This window comes from Schistocerca serialis, chromosome 11, assembly GCF_023864345.2.
Source record: "Schistocerca serialis cubense isolate TAMUIC-IGC-003099 chromosome 11, iqSchSeri2.2, whole genome shotgun sequence".
In the NCBI taxonomy this organism is placed as follows: Eukaryota; Metazoa; Arthropoda; class Insecta; order Orthoptera; family Acrididae; genus Schistocerca; species Schistocerca serialis.
The window spans coordinates 53,176,377-53,201,608 of NC_064648.1; the positions used below are offsets into that span (position 1 = coordinate 53,176,377).

A 25,232-nucleotide genomic window follows, 5' to 3' on the forward strand; every position below is an offset into this window, starting at 1 on the left:
AATATTATATTTCATAATTACAACTTCACAAGAAAAACTGCTATATTTATTCCCTGTCCCTCAGGGGTTATTTTTCTAGTCATGCAAGTACAGTGGGTCTGTAAAGTCACGGTGCAGTTATGAACACATGTTGTGGCTAACTGAAACCAAATGAAAGATTGGAACTTGCACTACATTGGACAGTATAGCGAAGTTTTCTGTAGTATGATGTTCAATGATGTGTGTGTATGTAAGTCATGAAGCAACCCAACAAACCGGGTAGCAGCAGCAGCAGCAGCTGATCAGGCCATGTCAGTCGAGATGTTGATGATACAAAGAAAAGTTTAGTGTAATTCGTGGCTTGCTTAATCCAAATCCATGATCAATGTTCAACTTGAATATCATCACACGCACAACAAAGAGCCACCACTTATAAAAAAAAAAAAAAAAAAAAAAAAAAAAAAAAAAAAAAAAAAACATTAATTGGTGGGATACCCAGTTAAAGGAGACTGGCAGTTTGTTGATGAGCCATGTTCTAGTAGGCAGTCACTACGCACAGAGCCCGTAGAAGCTGTAATGAGACCCAAAAAATCTGGTGTATGTAGCATTGAAAATTAGACCTAAAAAAAAGATCAGTTCATAAGGTCTGAAACAACAGCTCATTTTTTTAGGGTTACAAATTGTGGTTGTTGCACAGTATCAAACTGACTGATAGGTCCAAACGATTGAAGTTAGTTACACATAAGCTTAATGAGATTGATTATGATGATCAATTTATGTAGAAGATTGTGTATAGCTATGATGCCACATTCCATTTCTGTCATATTCATCACTGTTCATCAGAATATGGGCTTAAGAAAAACCTTGTGCCTACGCTGAACACGAGGTCAACACATGGTGTGCCCTGATGCATAAGTTTTAGGCCAATTTTTCTACATGGAGCAGACTACGACATCAACAACTACCTTGACATGTTGCATTGAAGGCAGTGGCAGTGCCACAATTTGCAGAAGGTATCATGTTTGAACATGATGGCACTCCTCCACACTACATCAATAATGTTTGCAAATTTTTGGATACAGAATTTCCCCCCACGAAGAACAGGAAGGGGTGGTTTCAACTCATGACCACCATGATCCTGGACCTAGTATCATAAGAATTTTACTTTTGGAGTTATGTGAAGCAACAGGTGTACAGTGAATGTATCAACAACATTAATCACAGAATTGCAGATGCTATTCGCTCTGTTGCACCAGATGTCCCTACACGTGTGGTAAGAGCTAGAATATATCATTTAGATGTATGTAATGCAACAAATGGAGGCCATTAGAACTGCGCTGAACATGTATGCACACTTGGAAAGTTTGTCTTTCACTTTCATCTCGTTTCACATTTCTACCTCATTTCACTACATTTCTGCGACCAATTAAAACTGCACTATGACTTTACAGACACACAGTACACTGTATCTTCTATTTACCAAATTTAATATCACTTTTCCATTATAGTACTCCCTGCACAATGTCACTTCCTTTAATGTGCAGCAAACATTAACAATTAATTTCTTTACTCTATTTACACCACCAAAACAAACATATTTACCTTAAAATATATTAACCACAGCCCACCCTAAGATGAGAACTGTGTGCTGGTAATGAGTTGCATGCTGGTGTGCTGCAGACTCATCACATCAAGCAGCTGTCACAGGCTGCTGTTGTAGTGCGGCTGGCAACCAAAAACTGTGTGGTGCTGTAGGCTGCATGCCGAGTCAGGGGCGGACACAATGTTCGTAGACTGCCATCCTGTCACCATTCTTCTTCACAGAACTCACAACATCATCTTCCTTACCGTAACACCAACTGTATAAGGATTGTAGATCTTTTTCTTTTGTCACACATTTACAATCCTTAGTGGTGGACTTTTGTTACTATTATCAACTGTGCTTTTCTGTTTAATCTTTATTAGCACCCTTCTTTTTCTTCCCAAATTCTTGGCAATTTGTTCTCCCCTATTTCTTTACCAATTCTTCTTATCTGATTATACTATGTGTCTACAGCTAGATGTTCCATTGTTGGTGTCAGATGCCCTTGGCAACTGTACTTCTCCTTGAATATAAAAGGAAAATCTTTCTTAAATTGATGTTCTTTTTTGATTTTCCACTCTCCTTCTACCATATTTCCTTTCTCCTGGCCTATATTGTCAAAATATGCAACTTGGTTTGGGTCTTAGTTTGTCATCAGACAGGATGTGTGTGTACCATGTTCACACACAAGGGCGTTCACACACAGGGGCTATAGAAGGTTCTTTACTCCTATACTATATGCTCGTACATCAAAACTTCACTGAATATACAGTCACCTATATTATTTATTACAGGATCCACAGCTCATCCTGCTATTCACTTCCAGCCTCTTTTCTTCTTTGTGCCTTGATGGGGACCACCACCCTGACAATTTAAGAAATACACTGAAAGAGATGTAAATTCTGATCTAGCACCTCAAACACCTCTTTCCACTTAAAACTTATATTCTCTCATCAGCTGAGAATACAACTTGGTAATATTACATCGGCCAGCCTTGCAGACCTCAATTTAAATATTTGCCTCCACCTCAAGTACTTGTTCCATACCAAAAACAACAGCAAGAAGAACAAGAACAACTGAAGAAGATATCAAAGATACATTTTTACATCGTTAATTCAAGTCTTATGCCTTCTCCATGACCATTTTTCATGACACTTTACACTCATGGCTGCACAGAATAACATACGCCCACTACAGCAGATGGAGACACGTGCTGACTATCCACTTCCACTAGACGGGCAGCTCTGCACAAACAGAAAGCCTAGCGGCAGTCTACAGCTCTCAATCATTCTCTCTTAATTTAAAACTTTTCTCTTTATTCACATGGATATTTTCATCTCTTGCAGAGCCTAAGAGATGTACATTGCCATTTTCCAATCTAAATGACATGTAACACTAACAGTAACACTATCTCCATTTGCCTACATGTTCTTTTTTATTATTTCTTTTTTTTGTGCCATTATCAATTGCAACTGGGAAAGAGACCAGTACATATCACTAACAAAATATTACATTCAGATCTGTAAAGATAAAGCAGACAACCCGAAATGCCTAACATGTACTAATACTTTTCCCAGTTGCATTTGGTAACAGCTCAAAATCCTAAATTTGGGAAATAATAAAAAAACACGCACGCAGATGGTGGCAGTGTTATCATTTTAAAATTTTATTATGACTTTGGTACAAGAGTTGAAAACTGAACAACAATAAGCTTTTTGAGTGTTCCAAGAAGAACCAAAAGTAATAGAAGTGGTTTGTTTGCAAAGCACTTTCACTTTCAAGAAAACGGTCACTTACTCCTTTGGTTACAGTGTACATAGGGTAACCTTTGCATTCTACAAATTAATGCTGAATATCACCACTGCAGAAAAAAACAAATTGCTACTTACCATAAAGAAGACACATTAAGTTGCATATTAATTATGCCTGTCTGCAACCTAATGTGTCTCCTTTACATTGAGTAGCAATCTACCTTTTCCTAAATTGTTGATATTCCTACCCGGAGTTTTCATTCTTTAATCAGTTCCAAATGGAATACAAGAACTTATATGCCACAAGTCATCAAAGAAATCAGGAAAAACCACAGAATAATAGCCAGGAATATTTTAATAATTGTTGCATTTCAGCTGTGAAAGTTTACAACTGATAATTCGATACTTTTTACATCACCAAAAGTCATTAATATCAAATATACACGACCAAAGAGAATTAAAAATACCATAAAGTTGCTAAAAGCAGCAATATTTTTCTATGGCAGTGTTTCTAGCAGGTTAGTAAAATCTTGTGAAAGCTTGATAGAATTAATCTTGAGCTGCATTCATAATCAGTCCTTCTGTTGTGTCTAGACAAGACAGCCTAGACACAATGAGAGGAAGCCGAAAGGCACGCGCTACGCTCACGCAGATGGGCGTGAGGTCTGCAACAGGATACGTAATGAATGCTATAAAGAAAAGTACGTAGCTTCTGGAATACTTAACTTTAATCCATCCTTGTTGTATACATCGCTATTGACGATATAAGTGAGACTCCATAGATACATGCAATGTTACTAATGGCGCCTTGCTAGGTTGTAGCCATTGACTTAGCTGAAGGCTATTCTAACTATCTGCTCGGCAAAGGAGCGAGGCTTCGTCAGTGAACCATCGCTAGCTATGTCGTCCGTACAACTGGGCCGAGTGCTAGTCCGTATCTCGAGACATGCCTTGTGGTGGCGCTCGGTCTGCGATCACACAGTGGCGACACGCGGGTCCGACATGTACTAATGGACCGCGGCCGATTTAAAACTACCACCTAGCGAGCGTGGTGTCTGGCGGTGACACCACACCTTCACTCTAGCAAAATTTGCTAACTACTTTTCAGTTTCACATATAGCAACCGACATATACCCTTACAAATGAAAACCTAGCAGAACTACAAACAACCAAAATAATCCTGCTGGTATATTTTGTGACCTTACTGAAGCCTTTTATGTAACTAAACTGTTCAATTTTGTGGAACAAATCTGCAAATTTCCTTCACAATGAACAGCTAACTGCATGTTCCATGTTCAAAAATGGTTCAAATGGCTCTAAGCATTATGGGACTTAACATCTGCGGTCATAAGTACCCTAAACTCAGAACTACTTAAACGTAAATAACCTAAGGACATCACACACATCCATGCCCGAGGCAGGATTCAAACCTGCGACCATAGCAGCTGCGTGGTTCCGGACTGAAGCGCCTAGAATCACTTGGCCACAGTGGCCGGCCTGCATGATCTAAGGTGAGTTTTTGGCTTCAAAGGACCTGATGACAAGTCATATAAAACTAAATCACAAAATGGAGAAACATGAAATCAGTTACATATCAGTGTAATCTACATTTTGAACGTGACAAAAGACAGTTATTGTAAGCAACATGTCAGAAACAAGTGTAATTTCAAACATGCTTACTTGTTCTCCACAGATCCCTGAATGCAGAGATCAAGTTCATCTGTTAAAACACACCACCATCTTTCAAAGGTCATCACTTTCTGGAAACAGAGGAAAGATAAGTCTTAATTATTGCATAAAATATATCATTAATCTAAGTTTTATTTATACAGTGATCATTTTTTATTCATGCAATTAGTTGCACAACCAAGTAAATGGATGAAACAATTGTACTGAGATAATCAGTGTTGATTTAAGGCCAAAGTGACTCAAGTGTCCATTTGCGGCACCGTTGGTGCTCGTCATGCAAAATTTGTAAACAAGGTGTCTCATAATAAGTAGCAAAAATAATCAGTTTCTATGCTCACTAGATTTAGATTTATTTTTAAAGGTCTTACCAAGCTATGGCAAGTAATGTACAAGGCAAGGAGTGAGAGGAAAAGGGGTGTTACAAGTGATACAAGGTGAGAAGGAGTGGAGGGTGGATGCTAAATTTTTTTGCCACTTGTGTGGGAAAATGTTTTTGAAATAGCACTGGAGATGTTCTTGTTGTTGTGGCCTTCAGTCCTGAGACTGGTTTGATGCAGCTCCCTATGCTACTCTATCCTGTGCAACTTCTTCATCTCCCAGTACCTACTGCAGCCTACATCCTTCTGAATCTGTTTAGTGTATTCACCTCTAGGTCTCCCTCTACGATTTTTACCCTCCACGCTGCCCTCCAACACTAAATTGGTGATCCCTTGATGCCTCAGAACATGTCCTACCAACCGATCCCTTCTTCTAGTCAAATTGTGGCACAAACTCCTCTTCTCCCCAATTCTATTCAATACCTCCTCATTAGTTATGTGATCTATCCATCTAATCTTCAGCATTCTTCTGTAGCACCACATATTGAAAGCTTCTATTCTCTTCTTGTCCAAACTATTTATCGTCCATGTTTCATTTCCAAACATGGCTATACTCCATACAAATACTTTCAGAAACTACTTCCTGACACTTAAATCAATACTCGATGTTAACATATTTCTCTTCTTCATAAACGCTTTTCTTGCCATTGCACGTCTACATTTTATATCCTCTCTACTTCAACCATCATCAGTTATTTTGCTCCCCAAATAGCAAAACTCCTTTACTATGTTAAGTGTCTCATTTCCTAATCTAATTCCCTCAGCATCACCCGACTTAATTCAACTGCATTCCATTATCCTCATTTTGCTTTTGTTGATGTTCATCTTATACCCTCCTTTCCAGACACTGTCCATTCCATTCAACTGCTCTTCCAAGTCCTTTGCTGTGTCTGACAGAATTACAATGTCATCGGCAAACCTCAAAGTTTTTATTTCTTCTCCATGGAATTTAATACCTACTCCGAACTTTTCTTTTGTTTCCTTTACTGTTTACTCAATATACAGATTGAAAAGCATCGGGGAAAGGCTAAAACCCAGTCTCACTCCCTTCCCAACCACTGCTTCCCTTTCATGTCCCTCAACTCTTATAACTACCATCTGGTTTCTGTACAAATTGTGAATAGCCTTTCGCTCCCTGTATTTTACACCTGCTACCTTCAGAATTTGAGAGTATTACAGTCAACATTGTCAAAAGCTTTCTCTAAGTCTACAAATACTAGAAACGTAGGTTTGCCTTCCTTAATCTATCTTCTACGATAAGTCGTAGGGTCAGTATTGCCTCACATGTTCCAACATTTCGACGGAATCCAAACTGATCTTCCCCGAGGTCGGCTTGTACCAGTTTTCCATTTGTCTGTAAAGAATTCACGTTAGTATTTTGCAGCTGTGACTTATTAAACTGATAGTTCAGTAATTTTCACATCTGTCAACACCTGCTTTCTTTGGGATTGGAATTATTATATTCTTCTTGAAATCTGAGGGAATTTCACCTGTCTCATACATCTTGCTCACCAGGTGGTAGAGTTTTGTCTGGACTGGTTCTCCCAAAGCTGTCAGTAGTCCTAATGGAATGTAGTCTACTCCCGGGGCCTTGTTTCGAATTAGGTCTTTCAGTGCTCTGTCAAACTCTTCACACAGTAACACATCTTCCATTTCATCTTCATCTAAATCCTCTTCCATTTCCATAATATTGTCCTAAAGCACATCGCCCCTGCACAGACCCTCTATATACTCCTTCCACGTTCCTGCTTTCCCTCCTTCGAAATGGGTGTCCAACTGAGCTCTTGATATCCATGCAAGTGGTTCTCTTTTCTCCAAAGGTCTCTTTAATTTTCCTGTAGGCAGTATCTATCTCACCCCTCGTGAGATAAGGCTGTACATCCTTACATTTGTCCTCTAGCCATCCCTGCTTAGCCAATTTGCACTTCCTGTCATTCTCATTTTTGAGACGTTTGTATTCCTTTTTGCCTGCTCCATTTACTGCATCTTTGTATTTTCTCCTTCCACCAATTAAATTCAGTATCTCTTCTGTTACCCAAGGACTTCTACTAGCCCTGATCTTTTTACCTACTTGATCCTCTGCTGCCTTCACTATTTCATTCCTCGAAGCTACCTATTCTTCTTCTACTGTATTTCTTTCCCCCATTCCTGTCAATTGTTCCCTTATGCTCTCCCTGAAACTCTGTACAACCTCTGGTTTAGTCACTTTATCCAGGTCCCATCTCCTTAAATTCCCATCTTTTTGCAGTTTCTTCAGTTTTAATCTACAGTTCATAATCAATAGATTGTGGTCAGAGTCCACATCTGCCCCTGGAAATGTCTTACAATTTAAAACCTGGTTCCTAAATCTCTGTCTTACCATTATATAACCTATCTGAAACCTTCTAGTATCTCCAGGGTTTTTCCATGTATACAACCTTCTTTCATGATTCTTAAACCAAGTGTTAGCTATGATTATGTTGTTTTCTGTGCAAAATTCTACCAGATGGCTTCCTCTTTCATTTCTTAGCCCCAATCCATATTCACCTACTATGTTTCCTTCTCTTCCTTTTCCTACTGTCGAATTCCAGTCACCCATGACTATTAATTTTTGGTCTCCCTTCACTACCTGAATAATTTCTTTTATCTCATCACACATTTCTTCAATTCCTTCATCATCTGCAGAGCTAGTTGGCATATAAGCTTGTACTACTGTAGTAGGCGTGGGCTTCATGTCTATCTTGGCCACAATAATGCGTTCACTATGCTGTTTGTAGTAGCTTACCCGCACTCCTATCTTTTTATTCATTATTAAACCTACTCCTGCGTTACCCCTATTTGATTTTGTATTTATAACCCTGTATTCACCTTACCAAAAGTCTTGTTTCTCCTGCCACCGAACTTCAGTAATTCCCACTATATCTAACTTTAACCTATCCATTTCCCTTTTTAAATTTTCTAACCTACCTACCCGATTAATGGAACTGGCATTCCATGCTCCGATCCGTAGAACGCCAGTTTTCTTTCTCCTGATAATGATGTCCTTCTGAGTAGTCCCCGCCCGGAGATCCGAATGGGGGACTATTTTACCTCTGGAATATTTTACCCAAGAGGACGCCATCATCATTTAATCATACAGTAAAGCTGCATGCCCTCGGGAAAAATTACGGCTGTAATTTCCCCTTGCTTTCAGCCGTTCGCAGTACCACAACAGCAAGGCTGTTTTGATTAGTGTTACAGGGCCAGATCAGCCATTAACCCTGACTGTTGCCCTGCAACTACTGAAAAGGCTGCTGCCCCTCTTCAGGAACCACACATTTGTCTGGCCTCTCAACAGATACGCATCCGTTGTGGTTGCACCTACGGTACTGCTATCTGTGTCGTTGAGGCATGCAAGCCTCCCCACCAATGGCAAGATCCATGGTTCATGGGGAGGAGCACTGGATGTAACATACATGACTAAACAATACTGGAGCATTATTATTTTACAATGTTTTCAGTGCACAATTGCAACCACAAAAGCAATGGGGTAAATTTTGTCTTGGTGCTATCTTACAAGATTCGGCAGTGGATCAAGAGGCAGGAAACTGCTTGATAAACAGGAAGAAAATAATATCTACGGCCTAAGATGTAACTTCCAAATGCTTCAGGATAATGTGTCAGACTTAGTTACATTTTATATGAACAATGAATAACATTAACATGGGAAGGCTATATTGCTATTCATCATATAGAGGCAGCATTGAGTTACATTTTTTACAAACAATGAATAACATTAATATGGGAAGAATATATACACACACACAGCTCAGAGCACTAGAGTCCGACTGCGACTGCATCTGCGTCTGATGAAACAGCAATCTGCTTGGATGGGGCAGTGTATGAAGATGTAGGTAGTGGAAGGGAGAGGGTGGAGTATCAGGTTATGGGTGGGGGATGATGCTGGTGCTGCCTGTGAGACTATTTAAGTGGGCTGCTAGGAACAGCATCAGGAGACTGTGCTGGAAGTGTGTGGAAATGGGGAGGAGGAAAGGGAGGGTACAGAAGTACAGAAGCGGGAAAGAACTTCTAGATGCATTGGCAAGATAGGTATGACAGTGGGAGCTGGGAAGGGGGTAGGCAGGTGGAAGAATGGAAGGTGGAGCGAGGGGGGATTCAGGAACAATGGATATATTGCAGGAAGATTTTCCTGCTTGTTGGCCTAATAGTAGTCATGCCCATGCAGAATGTGGCACAGTGGTTGTAAATAAGTTTGTAGGTCTCACAGCTGCTTACACAGGTGGTCCTGCCTTGGATGGTGTGAGAGAGGCCAGTGATATGATTGAAGTAGGTGGTAACAGAAGGATGTATGGGACAGGTCTTGCATCTGAGTCTATTGCATAGATATGAGACATGTACTAAGGAGTTGGAAACTGGGGCGGACTAGGGATGGACAAGTACATTTCATACATTGGGTGGGTAGTGGAATATCACTTTGGGAGGGATGTGGAGGACATTTGTGATTTCATTTTTGAATGTCTCCCGACCTGTCCTGAAATATCCTTGCTACTGTCTTCCCCAACCCTCCCATAATGATATCTTGTTGCCCACCAGTCCTAGACAATACTCTTATCCATTACTACTCCTCTCTTGCTCCTAGCCCCTTGCCTCAAGGCTCATATCCCTGCAACAGACCCAGAAGCCATATCTACTCCAGTCCTATCACTGGCATCTTTTATTTGATCAAAGACAGAGCCACCTGTGAAAACAGCCATACAATCTACCAAATAAGTGGTAACATCTGTGGCACATTCTACGTGGGCACGACCACTAACAAGCTACCTGTTTGCATGAAAAAGCCACTTCATAAAAAGGGAGAAAGGGATAATGTGAACAATTTTAGACTTATTTCTATGCCAACAGTGTTTGCTTAAGTTATTGAAAAGGCTGAGTATGTAAGGATAATTGATCACTGTATTTCACATAATTTGCTATTAAATGTCCAGTTTAGTTTTAGAAGTGGTTTAACAACTGAAAATGCTATATTCTCTTTTCTCTGTGAGGTACTGGATGGATTAAACAAATGGTTTCGAACACTAGGCATCCTTTTTAATTCAACTAAGATGTTCAGTTGTGTTGATCGCAAAATATTGATATAGAAGTTAGACCATTATGGAACACGAGTAGTAGCTCACAGTTGGTTCACTTTTTCCCCAACCCCTACCCTGCTATCCCTCCCACTCCTCAACCTGTGCCACCTCCTTTTACCTGTCACTATACAAGCTCTCAGGTAATGTAGTTACCATTAACAAAAAGTTATATCAAATGAGTATGTGAAGCAACTACCAGACCACATTAAATTAAACAACTTTAAATGAAACAACTGAGCACATATACTTGACAGCACAAAAATTTCCCCACCCCTCAGATTTCTAAGCCTAGCCATCTGCATGTTTGACAACACAGGATGCAGACACTGTAAGATGTAGACATTGTCTTTCTCTTGAGTTGTTAGAGTGTTGTACCACTCATGGTCTAGTGGTAAATGTCATGCAATGTAGATGCGAAGTTGTATGCTCCAGTCTATTCATTCCTTTATTTTTTAACTGCAGTTTGACTGCCTGCTAAAAGTGTGAACCTGATGAAACCTCAAAGGTAATCTGCTTCACTATCTAACCAAACAGTAATAACAAAAGAGCCTTTGGCTGCATCAAGGTCACAACAGTTTATGCTCAAGAGTTTCCTCGCCCTACAGCAACCACTGGCAACCCAGCTACTCACCACCAGCCATCTGACATTGGTTGTAGTCCGAACAGATGAATGTGGTGCATCTGCATCTTGAGTACATTTATGCTCTGACACTGATAAGCATAAAATTATTTATTAGCATAGTTAGATTTTCCGCAGTAAATAACTTTAGTAAACCAAGTGAACATGGAGCTACACAAAAGGTATGAGTGTATTTATCAACTGTCATTTTTTTATTTAAAATTCTTGTACCTGACTTGCAGTTATGAATTGGATTTTGCATAATTTGATCTTTTTAACATTGTTTATGCATTACAAACTAAGTAGCATGAGGAAGATGTCTAATATATGTGACATACTGTTTGCTGTGGGTTTAACAGAGGGGTGAATTGTAATGGATCTGGGAGATGTTTTTTTTTTTACCGTATTTGTCGATACTGAATTGAAAATGTTTTCTTATATTTTTGTCAGAATTTATTATAATTTGTCTTATTATATGTTAATTTACTTCTGTTTTTGAGAGTAAAAGCATTTTGATTACTATTAGAAAATGTATCGAAGAATAGCAAAGAAACTGATTGTGTAAAATATCTTTGACATTGGAGTCGTCTTTGACTATAGTCAGTCCGAGTTGGAAGCTAACTCTTGGTGTGTGTTGATGGAAGAACAATGTGAAGGTCGCCGTCATAAATAATTTTGAATTATGTTACTATTATTTTTGTATTATCTGAAAAGAAGAAACTACATTGGAAGAAACTGTATTTGAAACACCAAAATGAGAGAAACACGCTGAACCACGTCATTTTCTGCAGCCGACAACGATGCATTGTGGAATCATACTTAGACAACTGAAGCCAAGACTTATATTTGCTTGCAAACGTCTAATGGAAAAGGTACTGTCACGAAATATGGCAAATTTAAGTTTATAAAAAAATAGTGACCATATTTTCAACTTGTGTAATAGCCGGGATGCCATATTTCAGAATGCACTTTGAAGCATTTGTGTGAAGTGTGGAATGAGTGATATTAGGAAAACCACATCAGAAAAGGATTTTCTTGTTTCATTCATTCTGGCATGAATGAATTTCCACATTCATGAAGTTTCAATAATTGACATATGTGATGAACTGTTACCATTTAACTTTCATGCAACATTTGCATTCAACTGCCAAAGTTAAGAAGTCAATAGTAGAAGTACTACATGCCATAATTAACAGCAACAAAAATCAAACTGGTGTATATTACTGCATTTTGGTTATGCTGTCAGTAAAGACACGGCAAATATGGAGGCTCCTTCACCTATCTATTAAACCCAAAATGAAAAATATGTCTTAAATGTTAGACCCTTTCCTCTTGCACACATTTTATTACACTTAAACAATAATCATAAGATTCAACTACACACAATCCAGTTCACACTTACACATCAAATATTGGAAGTTGAAATACGAAAATGGCAACTGATAAATATATTCACAATAACCTACACATGTTGTGTTACTGCATGGTGTCCACCCCATTTATTAAAGTTATTTCATGTGGAGAATCAAACTACACAAAGAAACAATTTAAATGCGAGGGCAGCAAGGTGCCAAAAATATGCCGCAATGAGCTCAGCTGGTTAGATGGTGGCTGGCATCAAGAGACCAGTGGCAGATGGCTGGTTGCTGCTCTACGGAAAGAAAACTCTTGAGCATAATCTGTTCTGATCTTGATGCAGCCATGAGCTCTTGCATGGAAGATTAGAAAGTGAAGCAAATTATCTTTGAGTTTCCATCAGACTGATACTTTTAGTACACAGCCGAAATGTGGTTAAAAAATAAAAGAATGAGAGGACTTAAACTCTCAACTATGCATCTACATTGCGCGACATTTACCACCAGATTACATTTACTACCAGATACAACGCTAACAACTCGAGTGGAAGACAACATTTCCTCCAGACACATACACATACTATAGTGTTGCCAGATTGTGCAGACAGCCAGACTTAGAATTCTTAGGGGACAACTAATTTTTGTGCCGTCTAATGTAAACAATAGGTTTACCTGGGCTTGCCCAACTTACAGTACAGTATTACAGAAAAAGTATTCAGTATTATATGTACAGACTGCAAGAATGAAAGACATAAGCAAGATGTAAACAACATTTTAAAAACCCAATATGACTGATAATGTTAGTAATCTTCCAAAGTGTTGAGGTGCCTTGGATCACAAGCTATTTTGGCCACAGAGAATGTTGCTGTCTTCAGCTGATTTCTGTGGGATGGACTGTTACACAACTGAGTTCATTGGGTAAAAATTTAGCTGTATTGTGTTGAAACTAAATGAAACAGCATGCATCAGCAGGATATTTGTAACAAGGAGTGGGAACCAACTGCTGACTGAAAACTACCTCAGTATGAAAGCCATCTTGAAATACAAACTGTGGTTGGTTAAGTATCCTATAATGAAGGAAAGAAAAAAAATTCTTGTCCTGGCAGAGAGTTGACAATGATATGAAGAAAAGTTTGTTTTAGTTATGCTGAATAAAATATGTGTGAATAGTTCTATGTTCTAGATTTGACCAATTTCTTTTTACATGGTGAGTTAATTGTGAGCAAGTTTTACCACACATTCATACAACTGATTCACCTCAATAGGTAATTAATTCACTACCTTCAGTGTGGATGTACAGTTACATTCGACCTCCAGTGTGAATATAAAATCAGCGATAAAGTAGGACATGGACAGAGACTGCAGTTAAGTGCCACTGGGTGGCAGTGCGAGTCTGCTGGGAAGCACGATGAGATAGTCTGCGTTTTTGCAATAAACACTGTGTCCAGGTGGCATTACGGTTAACGCGACTGCCTAGTAACCAGAAGATCACGCATTCGAGTCCCGCTCTAGCACACGTTTTCACTCATCGTTGCTGACTCTGTGTAAAGTCTCGATGCAGCTAATATCATTAGTTCCTTCCCTTTCTCTCCCTTCCTCCCCCTCCAACTACAATTGCTGTCATAGCTGTGGATTCAGTGTGGTGTGTGTTCTTCCACAAATGTCCAAAACAATAGACACCATGCTCATATAATAACTAAAAGTACTTCCTCAGGCTTCACTACTACGGAAAAACCAGAAGAAGAAGAAAATGAACATTTTATTTTTAGTTAATGCTTGCAGAAATGGTTATCAGGGGGATGACACACAATCCCCATGTGTGACATTTTCTTTATTTTACACTGTCAATACCATAGTAAGTGGTGTTCGCCATTATGACACTCTCTTTGGTTTAGGTGATTTCCTTCTGGCGGCACACGGTCCATCTGGTTTCACTTTGAATGATCCTCTGTATATGTGGCTAGTTCTTCTTCAGTATTCTAGTGAGAAACTACTTAATCTTAACATCTACATTTGTCAAACCACTGGTCATACTTGCATAACCAATTGATATTATCATTCACAGACTCAGTAGTTGTAGCTCACAAGCTATGGAAGATATACATTTGTGCAGATGCTTCAGCTGTCGATCTGCACCTCCCTCAACATGCTGTGGCTGTCCACAACAAAGTCTCCATAACTACTGTTGTCCCCTCCTGTACCAAGCCATCTGCACAGCTATGGTCTATGTTATTTTGTGTGCACTGAGCAAGACTTCAGGAAGTATTGTAAGCTATTAGAACAAAGGCGACTAACTTGTTTATCCAATGAACCTTCAGTATCTTCAAAGCCACCATAAGGGTGACTCTTCAAATTATGGACCAATTTCATACACTTTCCTGCTTAAGGAAGTACCAAGATCTTTGTGAAATGTAGAAGAGACCATTCTCACCTAGGAAGAACACAGTTTCCAACATGTTATTTGATCACATAGTGTCACATTTGAACAAACTAACTGTTTAGGATATAAATCATACATAAGCTTCAGCATATACACATGTAAGAAATAATCAATTCAATCTAGGCACAATGCTTCAATGAGGAGTAGTCAAAGGAATATCAATTACTGTGTAACAAATGAAAAGTATACAAACAGCTTTAAGGTATTACAAACAATGTCTGAAATTTATTTAATCATATTGTGAAATGCAGTAGTCTTCTTACATGGTCAAAATGTAAGCTTATGACAAAGCAAGCTGGGATCTTCTTATTTCCTCTTGTTTTGTTATCTGCCTCCTTAAATTCATTTTTTTTTAAATTTCTGACTAATTACCATCAAAATATGTACGTATAATCTGCAATTTCATAAAAGAGAAAGGTTGGCCCTCAGTTTTAAAGAATATAGCACCAGATCTAATTTTGTGCTCAGTTTTATGTATGTAACTGATTTTCTAATTTATTTTGACTATTTGTTGTTAATATCTTTTGTTATAGGATGAAATCAGTAATTGTTTTGTGACTTAGATTCTATTGCTGACTTACAAGCAAATATAAATTCTGTACTAATTATAAACATTTGCAAAAAGAATGACTAGGATTCTTGAAGTATTTATTTGGCTCTATTTAAAAATATATTAACAAATCCCGCCCTTCATTAATTCCAAAGTAATTAAAAGGTTTGTAAAAAGTATTGTTTCTATAACTATATCTGTTAATTTCATCATTTAAACAAAAAATTCGGCTTAACCCTTGAGTAAAACAAACTGTTAAAAAGAACCAATTTTTCGATGTATTCAGTAACTTAATGAGTTATGTTTTAATTCTAACTTCTGCAACTTAAACACTGAACAATGTGTAGTTTCAGTGCCTATTACTGAAATGATGTATAAAGGCCCAATTTTTGGTCCCGAGACAATCAGTCCACGGCCGATTTTCAGATGAGGAACCCGTGCTGGTTGGGTCAACAACAATGCATCAACTTAACCATGAAATATGTGTAATAGGTCATGTTTTAAAACAATGAAAGTGTTTATTCAATATGTAGCATATTATTCTGCAATAACTGTGTGATCAGGTTTTTACTGCTCATAGGTGTTCAACAGTAAACTACGGTAGCAATATACTGATGTTTGCCTGAATACTATTAATGAGGTTTATTGAAAGTTAAACAATAGTGCACTGGCCATATTAACTGTATATATTGGCAGGTCGTGAACAGTGGAAGTAAAGAACTAGGAACACAACTGTGCACCTGTTGGCCACATTATTTACAGTAGTCAATGTTGAAATTCCACCACCCATTTTTCAGTCAGTGTCACAATGCAGTATGTTGACACCAAGGACCATTAACGAAGAAATAAAGCAGGTGAAAATCATGTATGGTTTCCTCTGGGTGATGATTATCGTAATTGGGCACAATAAACTAGGACTCGCGAGCTATGAACAGTAACTCAAGAACAGTTTACAATACAGTGATTATAATGAAGGAAGTGCAACAACAAATCAGTGAATGGGTTTCATGGCCACAGTATGACAGCAGCCAATCAGCTAGTGGGTTCTATGGAAGCAACCATTGAGTACAGGAGCAGCGAATCAGCATGCACGTGGACGCAGCTGTGCAGATGATGAATCAAGATGATGATTACTGGTGCTGCAGCTGCAGCAGCAGCAGCCACAGAAGACGAGTGAATAAGAATAAGGTAATTTCACAGAAAAAGTCATTTTATATTAAATAATGCATAATGAGTGGCCTTAACAAACAAGACAGTGTGATGGGAGAGAAGGGACAACAGGGAACTGGTTCTGTAAATGATAGTGGCTATAAGTCAGACACGAAAGTAACTTTGAATAATGGGGATGAAAGTCCTATTGTAGATGAAATGATAAAAGTGTCATGTACATTGTATGGCGATGGAAGCAAAATGGATGAAAACAGTGCTGAAGTGGTTGAAATTATTAAGGTTAAGGGGGAGTAGTGAAAATCAGTGTTTCTGAGGTATTGGCTGAATGGACAAAATGTCTTCTTTCTTGCTATTTAAAGTTCATGCAATATGAGTTCGCCAATCACTTTGAGTCCAAAAATATGTCTTCTGAATTTCTTTCACAGTAGTAGTTTGTTTGGACCATTCTTCTTTTTTCTGCTCACGTAATTCTTCAATTTCCTCTTTGGACAAAAGAATGAGGGCTGCGGATGTGTAAGATTTCACAACTCTCATAAAATACTCAGCATTCTGTATCACAGCTATATTTGGAATGGAAAGATTATGTTTTGGAGCATGGTGCTTCGTCAGGCCTCCTACAACATCACAAGGCCCCTTCCTGTGACCAGTAGCACTGTGTACCCAATCAGTTGGCAACATTGACTTACTCAATTCAAACAGCTGGTAACGATTTTTAAAATGATTAGTAGTACCATCAGAAATAATAACGATCTCGTCTGCCCCTGTTTGCAGTTGAAGAATTTTGTGCACTGCTAGCAACGCATGTGCCGAGTCATGTCCTGTGTCATCACTTATAACTGCAACACTTGTGGTCTTGTTTTGAAAATATGTCCCTCCTGTAAAAATTGAAATCTGGTCATTACACCAATGATACCTTTGTACTTCTTGTGGCAGAATTACAGACCAGTACTCAGCAAAATCACAGAGAAGCACTAAACACTGTTCTTCAGCCTGTACACACCCTTTAACTTTTGCAAGTGTTGTAGCTGCAATTTCTTCAGATGCTGGTGTGTTACTGCTTTCACTGACCATTTACCAAGTTCATCAATGAAATTGTCAAAGGCAACAGTTTTCTTAAATAGTTTATTTTCCCCCGTGTCGCATAAATAATTTCTGCAGAGTTATCTGCTACGTCTTCCAGGCCAAGTGTCTGTAAAGACAGTCCTGCCTTTCCAGGGCAGTCATCACATTCTAGGAACATTCAAGTCTCTTGTTTTATGTTACAGACTACTAATGAGTTCACAAGTGTAACCGAGGTGTCATATGTCATGCGCTCCAGTAAGTTCTTCAAAGTTACGACACAAAGTTCAAAATTCATGCCATTCACACATAAATTGGCATCTCTAGGTGGAGTGGAACTACCCACTTGGGTCGTAGTGCATAAAATTTTGATCTTCCAATATGTGAAGTTGTATTGTTGCTCTTATAAATTGCAAAAGTTTCTTTAATACTGGAAGTCATGTAACTCTTCACTTTCACAAATTTTTGACCTTCACCTGTTACAGTTATAGTGTCTTTTTTGTTGGCACTCTGACAAGAAGAGTCCCATTTATCTTCCATATAAAATGACTGCACTATAAGAACCTGAGCTGCTTCTACAGGATGACCATAATAGGGATCTGGTCTTCCAAAGATTCCTTTTACAGACTTCACATTTCTTGATTGGTCTACCATGTACTTTGATACTGATGGAAAGTGGTTACAAATTGTTTTCTTTGAAAACGTCTCTGGAATAATAGTTAAAACTTGCACCTTTTCACTGTAGGATGCACAGTAGACAACAGCTGAATTGATATTTGTGAAAAACTCCTGGCTAGAGGTGCAAGAGTGCATTGATTCATTTTCTTCTGAATTTCTACTTTCGAGAGTGTAGTCAGTTTTGCTGTAGTGTATTCATCCATAGCTTTAGTAATTTTTCTGCACTTTCTTGATGCATAGAGCTGCTGACTCGACTTCACTGACCACAGTTTCTTAACAGGACAAACATCTACCTCTGTAGTTGACTGATTCAGGGTATTTAATTCCTCCTCTACTGATGCAAAATCTGCATCATCTGCACCATGGGAGGATTCACATTGTTCAGATACTATCTGTCAAAACATTTAGAACACAAAAAGTCATCACTGGAAACATCTTCACTTGGAAACAGAGTCTTCAAATGAGAACACTTATTCCCAACCTGAACAAAGTCTGCTTTTTTTGTTTGTCTTATATTTCACTCTTATATGAATATCCAAATAGCACACTTCACTCTCCTGTGGCCTCAGTCAGAAGACATTTCAAACAGTCATTTTCAAAAAACACGTTGCAACTGCATCAACTGGCAAAGTCCTCAGGACAACACAGAACTCACTGGATGGCCTTAGATTTCTTATGAGCCTCTTCAGTAAACAAATTAGCACTGAACAAATACAATACAGAAACATGCAATGAACACCCACAACAAAGAAGCTGACAAAAAACTACCACCAAGTGTAACAAATATCTTCAACAATGAAAGCGAAAAGAAGTAAATGCAAAAAAGAAAATGATAAGAAATAACTGCAGCAAAGATAACAGAAATAAACATTGTAACAAAGAAATTAGTAAGAAACAACTTCGGTGGAGTCATACATTACCCATGAGAGTTGAAAAAAATGATTTTTTAAAATAAAAACTGTCCAACTTAAAAGTGGAAGCTATCCTTTACAGATAGTACTACATAGTACTAATCAACCGAAAAAAATCTAACTTTTCTGGATTAGCATTTTGAATGAAGGAAAAAAAAAACTGTAAATTATAAAAAAAAAAAATTCAAAATGTAACAGTAAAAGAATTTTGACAGGTATGACCAAATGGAGGATACTATTGTAATCATAAAGCAATTATCTTTTAAATAAAAAAACTCTTAAAGTATATAGAACTGTTACAGAGATACAGCATTTCAAAAATTTTTCCTAAACTCGCATCTTCGAAATGGTGTTCGCAGTGTCATTTTTGGAGACCTGTATCTCAGGGCAGGAATTTTTTTGGAGAAAACAAAAAATTGTGGGTTTCTTACTTACTCCTGAATTTTAACAGATGCTAAATTCATTAACATCTGAGACAAAGTGATACAGATCATGCCTTCATAGCACAGCTTTGAAAAATCAATTCTGGATGAATATTGGTCCAAAGAGAGGCAGCAGAGAATTTTGAGTGAATTTTTTGGAGGAGAGAGATTCCTCTAGGAGGGGTACTGTGAAAGGATTCTGTCAGCTTTGGATAAACAAACTGAAATATTTGGACAAAGAGCTAGATAGTAAATAAATAATTATGGATTTAGAAACTAGGTTGCCTCATGAAGTTAGAGAATTGCTTGTACCTGCCCCTACAGGTAATATTAGTGATTTCTTGAGTCATGTTGATAAAGTGGAGAGGGTGAAGCCCTCAGCGGAAAATTGTAGGAGGAATCAGAGAGAGCATTTCAGGTACATAGGATGAACCATGGACCTTGCCGTTGGTGGGGAGGCTTGCGTGCCTCATCGATACAGATAGCTGTACCGTAGGTACAACCACAACGGAGGGGTATCTGTTGAGAGGCCAGACAAACGTGTGGTTCCTGAAGAGGGGCAGCAGCCTTTTCAGTAGTTGCAAGGGCAACAGTCTGGATGATTGACTGATCTGGCCTTGTAACAATAACCAAAACGGCCTTGCTGTGCTGGTACTGCGAACGGCTGAAAGCAAGGGGAAACTACGGCCGTAATTTTTCCCGAGGGCATGCAGCTTTACTGTATGATTAAATGATAATGGCGTCCTCTTGGGTAAAATATTCCGGAGCTAAAATAGTCCCCCATTCGGATCTCCGGGCGGGGACTACTCAAGAGGATGTCGTTATCAGGAGAAAGAAAACTGGCGTTCTACGGATCGGAGCGTGGAATGTCAGATCCCTTAATCGGGCAGGTAGGTTAGAAAATTTAAAAAGGGAAATGGATAGGTTAAAGTTAGATATTGTGGGAATTAGTGAAGTTCGGTGGCAGGAGAAACAAGACTACTGGTCAGGTGACTGCAGGGTTATAAACACAAAGTCAAATAGGGGTAATGCAGGAGTAGGTTTAATAATGAATAGGAAAATAGGAATTCGGGTAAGCTACTACAAACAGCATAGTGAACGCATTATTGTGGCCAAGATAGATACGAAGCCCACACCTACAACAGTAGTACAAGTTTATATGCCAACTAGCTCTGCAGATGACGAAGAAATGTATGATGAAATAAAAGAAATTATTCAGATAGTGAAGGGAGACGAAAATTTAATAGTCATGGGTGACTGTAATTTGAGTGTAGGAAAAGGGAGAGAAGGAAACGTAGTAGGTGAATATGGATTGGGGCTAAGAAATGAAAGAGGAAGCCGCCTGATAGAATTTTGAACAGAGCACAACTTAATCATAGCTAACACTTGATTTAAGAATCATGATAGAAGGTTGTATACATGGAAGAACCCTGGAGATACTAAAAGGTATCAGATAGATTATATAATGGTAAGACAGAGATTTAGGAACCAGGTTTTAAATTGTAAGACATTTCCAGGGGCAGATGTGAACTCTGACCACAATCTATTGGTTATGACCTGTAGATTAAAACTGAAGAAACTGCAAAATGGTGGGAATTTAAGGAGATGGGACCTGGATAAACTGAAAGAACCAGAGGTTGTACAGAGTTTCAGGGAGAGCATAAGGGAACAATTGAAAGGAATGGGGGAAAGAAATACAGTAGAAGAAGAATGGGTAGCTCTGAGGGATGAAGTAGTGAAGGCAGCAGACGATCAAGTAGGTAAAAAGAAGAGGGTTAGTAGAAATCCTTGGGTAACAGAAGAAATATTGAATTTAATTGATGAAAGGAGAAAATATAAAAATGCAGTAAATGAAGCAGCCAAAAAGGAATACAAACGTCTAAAAAATGATATCAATAGGAAGTGCAAATTGGCTAAGCAGGGATGGCTAGAGGACAAATGTAAGGATGTAGAGGCTTATCTCACTAGGGGTAAGATAGATACTGCCTACAGGAAAATTAAAGAGAGCTTTGGAGATAAGAGAACCACAAGTGTGAACATCAAGAGCTCAGATGGAAACCCAGTTCTAAGCAAAGAAGGGAGAGCAGAAAGATGGATGGAGTATATAGAGGGTCTATACAAGGGCGGTGTACTTGAGGACAATATTATGGATATGGAAGAGGATGTAGATGAAGATGAAATGGGAGATACGATAATGCGTGAAGAGTTTGACAGAGCACTGAAAGACCTGAGTCGAAACAAGGCCCCCGGAGTAGACAACATTCCATTGGAACTACTGACGGCCTTGGGAGAGCCAGTCCTGACAAAACTCTACCATCTGGTGAGCAAGATGTATGAAACAGGCGAAATACCCTCAGACTTCAAGAAGAATGTAATAATTCCAATCCCAAAGAAAGCAGGTGTTGACAGATGTGAAAATTACCGAACAATCAGTTTAATAAGCCACAGCTGCAAAGTACTAACACGAATTCATTACAGACGAATGGAAAAACTAGTAGAAGCTGACCTCGGGGAAGATCAGTTTGGATTCCGTAGAAATACTGGAACACGTGAGGCAATACTGACCTTACAACTTATCTTAGAAGAAAGATTATGGAAAGGCAAACCTACGTTTCTAGCATTTGTAGACTTAGAGAAAGCTTTTGACAATGTTGACTGGAATACTCTCTTTCAAATTCTAAAGGTGGCAGGGATAAAATACAGGGAGCGAAAGGCTATTTACAACTTGTACAGAAACTAGATGGCAGTTATAAGAGTTGAGGGACATGAAAGGGAAGCAGTGGTTGGGAAGGGAGTAAGACAGGGTTGTAGCCTCTCCCCGATGTTATTCAATCTCTATATTGAGCAAGCAGTAAAGGAAACAAAAGAAAAATTTGGAGTAGGTATTAAAATCCATGGAGAAGAAATAAAAACTTTGAGGTTCGCCGATGACATTGTAATTCTGTTAGAGACAGCAAAGGACTTGGAAGAGCAGTTGAACGTAATGGATTATGTCTTGAAGGGAGGATATAAGATGAACATCAACAAAAGCAAAACGAGGATAATGGAATGTAGTCGAGTTAAGTCGGGTGATGCTGAGGGTATTAGATTACGAAATGAGACACTTAAAGTAGTAAAGGAGTTTTACTATTTGGGGAACAAAATAACTGATGATGGACGAAGTAGAGAGGATATAAAATGTAGACTGGCAATGGCAAGGAAAGCGTTTCTGGAGAAGAGAAATTTGTCAACATCGAGTATAGATTTAAGTGTCAGGAAGTTATTTCTGAAAGTATTTGTATGGAGTGTAGCCATGTATGGAAGTGAAACATGGACGGTAAATAGTTTGGACAAGAAGAGAATAGAAGCTCTTGAAATGTGGTGCTACAGAAGAATGCTGAAAATTAGATGGGTAGATCACATAACTAATGAGGAAGTATTGAATAGGATTGGGGAGAAGAGAAGTTTGTGGCACAACTTGACCAGAAGAAGGGATCGGTTGGTAGGACATGTTCTGAGGCATCAAGGGACCACCAATTTAGTATTGGAGGGCAGCGTGGAGGGTAAAAATTATAGGGGGAGACCAAGAGATGAATACACTAAGCAGATTCAGAAGGATGTAGGTTGCAGTAGGTACTGGGAGATGAAGAAGCTTGCACAGGATAGACTAGCATGGAGAGCTGAATCAAACCAGTCTCAGGACTGAAGACCACAACAACAACAGGATGAACAGGACTAATTACAGTAGAAATTCAAGGAATGGTTGGGTGGAGGATAGCCAGAATGGAGACAGAAATAGTAGGAGAAATTCAAGTAAAAGAAATGGAGCAGATTATTTTAATTCTGGATCAAACCATTTAAACTAGATAATGCTCGAGTTTTGGCACGCACTAGAGCAGGTAGTGATGAAGAACCATGTGTATATAAATGTGCTGTAATCACAGGTAAGGGTAATGTAAATGATAGTAGTAAGATGAGTGTAATTTCTAATTCTAGTGAGATGTTGAATGATGGTGTGGGTAGCAATGTTTAACCCATAAAAGTAGAGAAGGAATGTACTATAATAAAATCAAGTGATGAAACAAAGTGTGTTGCTATTGCTCAGGATGTCTAAAGTGTATAAATGGATGGTAAATTTTTAAGAGAACATAAGGAATTCAGGTATATTGCTTTATGGTCTAATACTGAAAACAATAATCAACTAATTAGCCAAGTATTTGATGACAATCAAAGTGACAGTGGGTCTGATTCTGAGAGTAGCTGTAATGATGATAGCAGTGACGAATCCAGTAGTGATGAGGATGAGGTATTTAAATTTATAATTGATAATGATGACAATGTGTTACGTAAAGAAAGAATAAAGGAGGATAATATTAGGCGTAATGAAGAGTTGGAGTTTGAGAGTGGTAATTAGGAAGAGAACCATGCTATCTGTCATTTGACTGTGTCTGATATTTATTTTGGTAATCTGAATGATAGTCTTTCCAGGGAAAGGATTAATGAGGATTTGTTGTATGAAGACGATCACATGATAAGTAAAAAGGAAGTGTGGCACCCTGTAACAACAGCAAGTGAAGGTAAGTGTTTACTGGACAATGGCAGCGATTTGAATTGCATCTCACAGGCATTTTTTGAAGCTATTAAGAACACAGCGGGTATAGTGGTGATGCATGTTTCTGGAATAAGAATTATTGGTGCTGCTGGTAACCTACCAAAGTGTGTTAAACAAGAGGTATTATTAACTGTGAAATATGTGTAATAGGTCATGTGTTAAAACAATGACAGTGTTTATTCAATATGTAGCATATTTTTCTGCAATAACTGTGTGATCAGTTTTTTACTGCTCATAGATGTTCAACAGTAAACTATAGTAGCAGTCGTTTGCCAAAGAACTATTAACGAGGCTTATCGAAAGTTAAACAACAGCGCACTGGCCATATTCAATGTGTATATTGCGGGGCTGTGAACAGTGAAAGTAAAAAACTGAAAATGCAACTGTGCACCTGTCGGCTACATTATTTACAGTAGTCAGTGTTGAAACTCCACCGCTCATTTTTCAGCCAGTATCACAACACAGTATGTCGACACTGAGGATCACCAGTGATGAAATAAAGCAAGCAAACGTCACAAGCTGACATATTCATTTCCAGCTGGTACAAACCCATTCAAAAAAATATGCTTGTTCTTCACTTCACTAGATTACATTGCCTTAGATACATTGTTCAATGTATAGATCAATAGTGAGGAGGTCCTCGTGGATGTAAAGTATGTCAGAACACAAAGAAACAAGGAAAAACAACTTTCAAACCAGCCCATGACCGATTAGAAATTCACTTAGAATACCACTCCAAAAGTACCACCACACTTTGTAGCCTACTGGATCCCTTTAATACAGCCTGCCCATTATGTACCAGCTGTTTGTCATAATCAGTACTAGTTATATATGTGTGTGTGAAATGTGTTCCAGAACAACTGGGATATACTAATAAAATCTTCTAGGTTTCCAGAGCAGGACAAACAAGAGTTAAAACTCAAGTTTTCAAAGATAATCACCATCTTCTTC

The 25,232-nt window shown here is 38.5% G+C and overlaps 1 protein-coding gene across 1 annotated transcript in view; it reads right to left on the reverse strand.

Moving 5' to 3' along the window:
* LOC126427301 (uncharacterized) overlaps positions 1–25,232 on the reverse strand; it is a 235,530-nt gene that overhangs the window by 123,828 nt on the left and 86,470 nt on the right. Inside the window, exon 5 of the mRNA XM_050089606.1 lies at positions 4,993–5,072. Coding sequence (XP_049945563.1) covers positions 4,993–5,072 — 80 coding nt within the window. The remainder of the gene's footprint in view (positions 1–4,992; positions 5,073–25,232) is intronic.